Here is a 10408-nt window from a genome sequence, read left to right on the forward strand (position 1 = left end):
CCCCAACACCCGCCTCATGAACTCCACATCATCCCAGTTTGGTGCATAAATGTTAACAGCGCCACCGGCATCCCCTCCAACTTCCCACTCACCATGACGTATCTGCACCCCGCCCCTCCCCTCCCGAGTCCACCACCATACTTCCCACTTCAAATGGCACCTGCTTATCAGAATTGCTACCCTCCTAGTTTTAGAGTCTAACCCCAAATGGAATACCTGCCCAACCCACCCCTTCCTCAGCCTAGTCTGATCCACCATCCTCAGGTGCATCGGTGTCTTTGCCACATCCACCTTTAAGCTCTTCATATGCGTCAACATGCGAGTTCTCTTGACTGGCCCATTCAGCTCTCACATTCCATGTGATCAACCTGGTTCTCCCTCCCAGCACCGATCAATCATATCCCTTCTTAGGCCAGCCTCCAGCCCGTGTCCCGCACTTCTTCAGACCCATCAACATCGACTTCCACCCTGTCACCATTCGCCAATCCCTCACCCGTCAGATCGCCTTGAACATACTTAACCACCCAGCTTCTCGAGCCCTCACCCAGTAAATAATTCCACAGATTCACCACCCTCAAGAGAAGAAATTTCTCCTCATCTGTCGTGAATGGGTGACCCTTTACTCTGAGATTTTGCCCTCTGGTCCTACAAGAGGTTTACACCGGAATAAAGTCCTCTGTGTCTCTGCAGACCCCACCTACCCTTTTGATTAGTGCGTCTTTGTTTCAACAGCCTTTTGTCACAGAAAGATATGATGCTGTTGCAAATCCACGAACATGAGACCATCAAAATATATTAGAAACAAAACTGAGATAGAACAGAATTAACCTAACCTTTCTGCATCATCGGGAAATATTAAATCTTGTACAATTTGCTGGAATTTGCCCCCCAGTTATAGGAGGGGGGGGGGGGGGGGTGCAGATGGGAACAGCTGGATACTTTAACCAGCAAATTTCAGCAACATAACTAGCCATGGGAGATCTCCGCCTGAAAACTAAATCCCTAAAGCGAGTCAAATACGTTGAAAAGCTTTGGTTATCTTCAAAAATATAATCCAGATTTTTCTACGGTGCATAAAGATCGGATTGTGTGCCTGGTTCCAACATAATTACTTTCCCATTTGCGCCTGACAACTTACGAACTGACAGACAAGATAATTTAGAGAGCAATTGTATGGATTATCAGCTTCAAATTTATATTCAACTATTAACTTTCCCCATGACAAATTGAATTAAAGTCTATGCAACATTTATTTTTGAATTGACATCGTGCTAAGTAATTAAACGTGATTACTTTGCAGAAATACAAGTCCCTTGTTGGAACCTCCTATCCAGTGTCCATTTGTAACAGAGTTAAATGTGTCAAAATCATAACCATGTCAAATTAGATATTAGCCAGAAAACCTGGGCAGTGGAGTAGAGAGAGAAAGATGTTGGATGATTAAACCTCTTCTGGGAGATCGCACTGGCCCAATTTAACCCGAGCAGGTATTTATCAATTTTAAATCAGTGTTCTGCATTGTATTTAACCGAGGATGCTGTAACAATCATGACAGTGCTTACAAGATGATAGATTTAAACAGAGCCGGACTGCACACTTATAACACAGCGAGTGAATTTAAAAAATAAACTAACTAAACGATAAAACTTATTACAGTTCTATCTTTCCTCAGTTCCGATGGGGAGTCATCATCGACTCGAAATGTTAACTCTGTTCCTCCCTCTCTTCACAGATGCTGCCTGACCCGCTAAGTATTTCCCACAGTTTCTGTTTTTACTTCAAATATTGGCTACTTGCATGAGATTTGTCTTTGTGGAAGTTTCTGAATATGTGAATTCTGGTATCTTTTGAGCAGCAAAACCACATTCAAACATCCAACAGTAGAACTTGGCTGTCCAGAAAGGCCATAAATGTATAGTGGTATGTTTTCACCCAGTGTATCTATTTATACCCATGCTAGCAATACCTTCCAGCTTCTCTCAACTAGTGAAGCCAAAGCCAAGACATGGAGCATTTCTTTACCGATGGAGTTTAGCGATTTGTCCAACCTCACAGCTCTTGTCCCAGTATCCCCAGTTATCCCCTATTTATACTCTTTTGATTAGGAATAAATCATTAAATCAAACAACAACAGGGTGGGGGGGGGGGGGGGGGGTGGTAGTTACAGCCCAAGGTGGGCTTTAAAGACCATTAATACCCATCACCTGTTTATCCTAATCTTAATGACATTAACAATCTTTAATTTAATTAACAAGACATTAACAATGACAGCTAGAAATTCCCACCTTGCTCCAGCTCCAGACTGGCATTTCCAGCACAAGTCACTGGACAGTGATGAGGAGCAGGAATCCTGGCTGATTTCCCCTCTCTCTCTAACCCAGATGTCACTGGACAGTAATCAGGAGCAGGAATCCTGGCTGATTTCCCCCCTCCTCTAACCCAGAGATCACTGGACAGTAATCAACAATCCTGACTGAATTCCCCCCTCTCTCTCTCTCTAACCCAGAGGCCACTGGGCAATCATCAGGAATCCTGGTTGATTTCCCCCCTCTCTATAACCCAGAGGTCACTGGACAGTGATCAGAAATCCTGACTGATTTCCCCTCTGGGGCTGGTTTAGGTCACTGAGCTAAATCGCTGGCTTTTAAAGCAGACCAAGGCAGGCCAGGAGCACGGTTCGATTCCCGTAACAGCCTCCCCGGATAGGTGCCGGAATGTGGCGACTAGGGGCTTTTCACTGTAACTTCATTGAAGCCTACTCGTGACAATAAGCGATTTTCATTTCATTCTCTCGAACCCAGAGGTCACTGGACAGGAATCAGCAATCCTGACTGATTTCCCCTATCGCTCTCTCTCTAATTCAGAGGTCACTGGACAGTAATCAGTAGCGGGAATCCTGACTGAATGCTCTCTCTCTAACTTCTCTCTCACCCAGAGGTCACTGGACAGTGATCAGAAATCCTGATCGATTTCCCCTCTCTCGAACCCAGAGGTCACTGGACAATCAGGAATCCTGGCTGATTTCTCCCCTCTCTAACCCAGAGGTCACTGGGCAGTCATCAGGAATCCTGGCTGATTTCCCCTCTCTCGAACCCAGAGGTCACTGGACAATCAGGAATCCTGGCTGATTTCCCCCCTCTCTCTAACCCAGAGGTCACGGGACAGGAATCAGCAATCCTGACTGATTTCCCCTATCGCTCTCTCTAATTCAGAGGTCACTGGACAGTAATCAGTAGTGGGAATCCTGACTGAATGCTACCTCTCTCTAACCTCTCTCTAACCTCTCTCTAACCTCTCTCTAACCTCTCTCTAACCTCTCTCTAACCCAGAGGTCACTGGACAGTGATCAGAAATCCTGATCGATTTCCCCTCTCTCGAACCCAGAGGTCACTGGACAATCAGGAATCCTGGCTGATTTCCCCCCTCTCTAACCCAGAGGTCACTGGGCAGTCATCAGGAATCCTGGCTGATTTCCCCTCTCTCGAACCCAGAGGTCACTGGACAATCAGGAATCCTGGCTGATTTCCCCCCTCTCTCTAACCCAGAGGTCACTGGAGAGTGATCAGGAATCCTGGCTGATTTCCCCTCTCTCTCTAACCCAGAGGTCACTGGGCAGTCATCAGGAATCCTGGCTGAGTTCCCCCCTCTCTCTAGCCCAGAGGTCACTAGGCAGTCATCAGGAATCCTGGCTGATTTCCCCCCTCTCTCTAACCCAGAGGTCACTGGGCAGTCATCAGGAATCCTGGCTGATTTCCCCCCTCTCTCTAACCCAGAGGTCACTGGACAGTGATCAGGAATCCTGGCTGATTCCCCCCCCCCCCCCCCCCCCCTCTCTCTCTCTCTCTAACCCAGAGGTCACTGGGCAGTCATCAGGAATCCTGGCTGATTTCCCCCCTCTCTCTAACCCAGAGGTCACTGGGCAGTCATCAGGAATCCTGGCTGATTTCCCCCCTCTCTCTAACCCAGAGGTCACTGGACAGTAATGAGGAGTCCTGGCCGATTTCCCCTCGGGACCAATTGCAACAGTATCTCAATCAGATATCGCAAATCCTTCTCTCTCCGAATGCCCACCAACAACACATAGACCAATTTCACCATTAGCCCAGCATGTCTAACTTCTAACTCTGCTGCAGGAATTACAGGGGGAGGGGGCGGGGGCAGGAGGGAATGTCTCCTGAAAGCACGGCTTCAGAAAGTCTGGATTTATCCTCAACTGTCAATGCTGCTACATTCGCTCAGAATTCAAATAAATAATGGGCACAAACTGCCTTCACAAACTGCTCAACTCCCTAAGTCTTGCAGAGGTGCATTTACAATCAACGCCTGTTAACTCAGAATAAATGGGCCTTTACAAATGTGCTTAAAGTGTTGTTTTTACACCAACTCAAAACGACCAAAATGTCTCAATCATTTATCCAAGGGCCACCCCAGCTCATGTAGAATACCCAGCTCACTATCCAACTCGCAAGCCCAGGAGGACACAGAGAACCTTACACACTTAGGACTCCTCCCTCGAATGGCTTTAATGAAAAAACAGAAGAGGCAATGAGGTCTGAACAGTGACTGTAATTCTGGGTTTGAAGAGTTCAGGAGCTGTCAACAAGATGCTTTACACAGCTGTGTGGTGGACAACAGAACCCAGTGACACTAATCTGATAACAAATTGTCATAATAATTAACATTAATTATTTGTTTTGGGACCCAAACGAATGGGCAAACTGCTGAATGTTAAATCTGTGTAAAGGCCAGTTAGGAACACAGTCTTTCAGCTTTACATTGCTCAAACTGTTAGCTCTGTACTGGCAGTGCCGAACATTAAAGTTCACCTATCTGACTGTAATTAGATGGTTTTTAAAGATATCTCACCACACTGCCACAATCAGCAGTTGGTGGAAGTAAAGGAAGGACAACAGCGATAGGTTTTTCCCTTACCCACGGAAAATAGATCCAGGCACCCGGTATATGATTATTAGCTGTGCTAGACCGCAGATCTCAAGTTTCATAATAGCCTTAAAGTAGGAAGGGCCTGGTAATATTTAATAACACTGACACTTTCAAGCTTGTTACAGGTGATTCCTGCTTGGAAATATTGATTACATGTCAGCTTGGCTCAGCTGGTAACTCAGAGCTTAGTCAGAGGCCATTGCTCCAGGACATGGCCACATTAACCCAGGAACAGGCTTGCGTGTGTTTTTTAAAATCCATTCATACGATGCGAGGATCACTGGCAAGGCCTGCATGTGTTTCTCATTTCTGACTGTCCTGGAGGAGGCAGGAGTCAGCTGCCTTCTTAAACCACCCAAAGTGCTGTTAGAGAGTTCGAGGATTTTGACCCAGTGACAGTGAAGAAACAGTGAGTTTCATGACAGGATGACTTACAGGGAACCTCAAGAGGTTTTCAAACTATGTTCCATTATCTAAGGTGCCATTTACAAGAGATGTAACCAGACTACCTGTAGCAGAGGTTCCCAAACTCTGGGCTGTAACCCCCCCCCCCCCCCCCCCCCGCCCCCCCGCTGCGCCGCCCCCACCGCCCCCCCCCCCCCGCCGCCCCCCCCGCGCCCCACCACCCCTCAGCCCCGCTCAACAAATCTTCCTCCCCGCACAACTTCCACCACTTGCCAACTCTCCCCTTCAATAACTCTTTCCCCTTTCCCACCCGTCAACAACTCTCCAACCGCTCCCACTCATAACCAAGAGTCAGGATGGCACTGGTAACAGAAATTACCTCAGAAACACATAATAGAACATAGAACACTACAGCGCAGTACGGGCCCTTCAGCCCTCGATGTTGCGCCGACCTGTGAAACCATCTGAAGCCTATCTGACCTACACTATTCCATTTTCATCCATATGTCTATCCAGTGACCACTTAAATGCCCTTAAAGTTGGCGAGTCTACTATTGTTGCAGGCAGGGCGTTCCACACCCCTACTACTCTCTGAGTAAAGAAACTGCCTCTGACATCTGTCCTATATCTATCACCCCTCAATTTAAAGCTATGTCCCCTCGTGTTGGTCATCACCATCCGAGGAAAAAGACTCTCACTGTCCACCTTTCTAACCCTCTGACTATCTTATATGTCTCTATTAAGTCACCTCTCAGCCTTCTCCTCTCTAACGAAAACAACCTCAAGTCCCTGACAGGTATTACTGATTTCTAAACTTTATGAGGTGTTGAGAAAGAGGTCTGACTTTAGTTATCTTTTGTACCCATCCTAAAATGCCTTGGGGAAAATGCTTGGATGGTAGGAGTGTCCTACGAGGAGAGGTTGAGGACACTGGGCCTGTATTCTCCAGAGTGTCACACTGAAAGATTATATTGAAAGTTAAAAATTCTGATAGGACACAACAGGGTAAGATGCAGGAAGGATGTTTACCCTGGCTGAAGGGGACATCTAGAACCAGGGGACAGTCTCATTTAGAACCGAGATGAGGAGGACTTTTTTCACCCAGAGGGGGGTAAATCTTTGGAAGTCTCTACCTTAGAGGGCAGTGGAGGCTCAATTATTTAGCATGTTCAAGACAAATCAATAGACTTCTGGATACTAATGACACCAAGGGATATGAGGGAAAGCTCAGGAAAGTGGTTGAGGTAGATGACCAGCCATGAGTTAATTAGAACAAGACTGAAAGGCTGAATGGCCTACTTTTCCTCCCATGTAGGTGTTGACAATGAGACAGAGGGGGAGAGAGAGAGAGAGACAGACACCATTTCATGCTCTCGATGGTGTTAACGATTGATAATTATGTACTGTGGCATATTTAAAATGCAGCTAACGTGAATTTGCAGGAATGCCATCTATTCGGTGGAGGGACTACAGCTATTGCAGGGAGGGTAGCGCTACACATCAAACCTCCCACTGATAATGAACAGACAGCTTTAATAATTAACTTTAGTAACATTTTGTTGTTGAGAAACTAAGGCTCCCCAGTTAAATAATTAACAGCCAAACCATTTTGATGCATGAAGTAGCAATAATATTTAAGCAGGGCTTCAAGAATCCATTCAGCTCGTCACCTGCCCAGTTCCTGGGCCAGTCCAGACCTGATGCATATAGGCACTGCCACCCCCTGCCAACAGCTCCTATATCAGTCTCCAATATCACAATTCTCAAAAGAATTGGAATTATCTTTACAACTGTGTTTCGTAGATGGAAAGTAACATTTGAAATAAATATGTAACTTCATCATGTAACTTGATATCTGAAATATGTAACTTTCCTGCCAGGAATGCAAGCAGAATTTACAATGGGAACCTTGAGACCAGAGGATCCAGGAGTGACATTATCGTACACAGATTGATACAAGACTTCCTTCACATTTAGAATAAGCATTGTTTCCCAATTCCTCCAGTGTAACCCCCCATACAAATCAGTGCCCAGATTTACTTTGATAAGTTAACCTAACCACACAATCCATTTGCCCAGTGAGGAAGCATTAGTTACTGTGTTTTTCACTTTGTTTCACTGTTCCCCTGCTAGTCATTATCAAACTACACGAGCAACTCACCAAGGTTCCTTCAAAAGTACCTTCTAAAATCGGTGACCTCTATAAGCCAGAAAGACAAGGGCAACAGATACATGGAAATGCCACCACTTGCAGGTTCCGCTCCAAGTCATACTCCAGCTTATCACTGTGCTGTTCCCTGGCCGCCCATGAAGTGGAGCCCTGGGCACATCATCAAATTTACCATGCAGAAGGAGGCCATTTGGCCCATCGACTGAAAGAGCACCCTACTTACGCCTGCGCCTCCATCCTATTCCCCATATCCCAGTAACCCCACTAATCTATTGGGCATCATGGGACAATTTATCATGCCCAATCCACCTGACCTGCACATCTTTGGGAGGAAACCCACGCAACACAGGGAGAACGTGCAAACTCCACACAGTCACCAGATGCCAAATTGAACCCTGGTCCCAGGAGCTGAGACAGCAGTGCTAACCACTGTGAAAGCCAAATCGCCGCTTCTACACTGGATTTGGACGTGGGTCAAAATCCTGGAACTCCCTCCCTCACAGCCATTCAGCTCACCACCAATTTCTCAGGGGTCAGCTAGGACTGGGAAATAAATATCAGGTTTGCCAACAACAGCCATTTTCCCATTAACAAAAAAAAAAGCTTTCATTATTGAGATAACCACTGACCAAACTACCCCCACAGAAAGTTACACCATCATAGTACCCTCGACCACATCTTGTGTTAATTGAGTAGGGGGACAGTAATTCACCGAATAACCCAATGTTTCTGGGACTTGGGGTGAGATTCTGACTCATTCAAAACATTTGCATAGTTAAAATCCAGCCCGATGAGTCCCAATCTGACCAACAACTTCTACCTAGTTAGCGGTTTTAGCAGGTTAAAAATTCCAGAAGCATTATAAAGAAAATTAGACACCTAATCATCCGAGGTGCTGCAGATGGCCAAACGTTTAGTCAAAGGCGTAGGTTTTAAACAACATCCTAAAGAATACAAAAAGGGAGGCAGAGACGTTTAGGGAGGGAATTCAAGAACTTTGGCCCTGGGCAATTGAATGCACAGCCGCCAGTGATGAGGTGATTGAAATCTGGGATATTCAAGAGGCCTGAGTTGGAGGAACGCAGATATCTCTAGAGGGTTAAGGGGTTTGAGGCCATGGATGGATTTGAAAACAAGGATGAGAATTTTTAAAATCGAGGTGTTGCTGGATAGGGGACCAATGTAGAGGTGGGTGAGCGGGACATGGTGCCAGTAAGCACATGGGCAGCAGAACTTTGGACATGGAGTTTAATAAACGTTGGCAGTGGGGAAATGAAGGACAGAGGCTGTCAGATTGGCATCAAATCCCAACTGGGGAACATGGGAAGTGCCAGGTGAGGCCAGTTAGAGACTGAAGGTTCAGGCTCTCACCTACTCAGCTACATTGAGCCACATAGCAAGGAATGAAAGAAATTGCACATTTCATACAGAGAGGGGGAAGTTACACTTACCGTGGGCATTCTTACCACACAGGAGGTGCAGGTAGGACTGGCTGATACCCCAGAACTCGGAGTCGTTGCTGACAACTTGCTCAATCGCTTCCACCGTGAGTTTGGGGGTCCCGTTGCTGTTCTGGAGGATGCGGATGAGCAGCTCCTTCAGTAAACTCTCCATGCTGGCTGCCAAGTAGATGGCAGCGTGCGGGTGGATCCTCGGGGCCACCCCACTCTCCACCATCCACCTGAAGAAGCTGCCGACCGACAGGGTGAGGCCACACCTGGCCGACTTGCCCTGGCCGAAGCCGCGACCGCTGCTCATGTTGTAAAGGGAGAGGGCGGCCAATCCGGCCGTGACGGTGCCCCGGGCCAGCGGCCAGGACAGCACCATCCGCAGGGCACTCTGCACCTCCGGCCGCCCGCACCGGCCGTACCGCAGGCTCAGCCTCTGCGCCTCCCGGGACACCCGCAGCAGCGGCCGGCTGATCAGCCACGAGAGGCGGCGCAGCGTCTCCCGCCGACATTCGGCCACCGGAGGCTGCACCGTGCCCATCACCGCCTGCAGCTGCTGCAGAGTCCAGGGCAGATCCTCCGGCTCGGGCAGCCGGCACTCCAGCATGTCCGCCTCCTCGGCCAGAGCCCCGCTCACCGAGCCGCAGCTGCTGGCTCTCCCCGCCCGGGACTCCGCTCCATGGGCTGCCGGGGAACAGCACAGAGACAGGCTGGAGGAACGGACCGAGTCGGCGGTCCCCCCGTAACCAGAGTCCCGGCTCACGTCCTCCAGCGTCCAGCCCCAGGGTTTAACCCGCCCGCCCATGGCTCCGCCACATATTGCAGCGTCCGGATACCAGTGTCACCGTCCCAACAACTCACTCAGCAGCCGGCTCCAGCTGATAGCCCGGGCTCCGCCCACTATGCAGATCACCCCCCCTATCCGGTTCCGATTGGCTGGCTGCACTGACCACACCCTCCGTCTCGCCCACTATGCAGATCAACCCTCCCCCCCGTTCTCTGCTTCCGATTGGCTGGCTGCGCTGACCGCTCACCTCCACTCCGCCCACTATGCAGATCACCCCTACTCTGCTTCCGATTGGCTGGCTGCACTGACCACACCCTCCGCTCCGCCCACTATGTAGGAGAGTCCCCCTCCGACCTTCTGATTGGCAGCCGGAGAGGCCCTGCTAGTCCCCGCCGACCATGTAAATCAACCCACTCCTCTCCTGATTGGCAGTCCACTGGCCAATGAATGAGGGTGTGGGGTCCAGTATGGAGACCGCCTCCTATCAGCTGGGGTTTGTTAAAGGGCAGGGGGCCGCATTCCTGATCCGCCCAAAATGAAAGGTTCAGCTCCTTAACTTCATTCCAAACAGTTCTCTCTGCACTTCCCCCTCCTGAGGCACTCAGGTATTTCACAACACCCGGGACTGAACTTTCCACAGCCAACTGGCTGGCA

At 48.7% G+C, this 10408-nt stretch overlaps 1 protein-coding gene across 1 annotated transcript in view; it reads right to left on the reverse strand.

Moving 5' to 3' along the window:
• btbd11b (BTB (POZ) domain containing 11b) overlaps positions 1 to 9839 on the reverse strand; it is a 156424-nt gene extending 146585 nt beyond the window's left edge. The window contains exon 1 of the mRNA XM_038780626.1: positions 8971 to 9839. Coding sequence (XP_038636554.1) covers positions 8971 to 9772 — 802 coding nt within the window. The 5' untranslated portion in view covers positions 9773 to 9839. The remainder of the gene's footprint in view (positions 1 to 8970) is intronic.
• Positions 9840 to 10408: the final 569 nt, after the last annotated feature.

Source organism: Scyliorhinus canicula, chromosome 20, assembly GCF_902713615.1.
Source record: "Scyliorhinus canicula chromosome 20, sScyCan1.1, whole genome shotgun sequence".
Classification (NCBI taxonomy): Eukaryota; Metazoa; Chordata; class Chondrichthyes; order Carcharhiniformes; family Scyliorhinidae; genus Scyliorhinus; species Scyliorhinus canicula.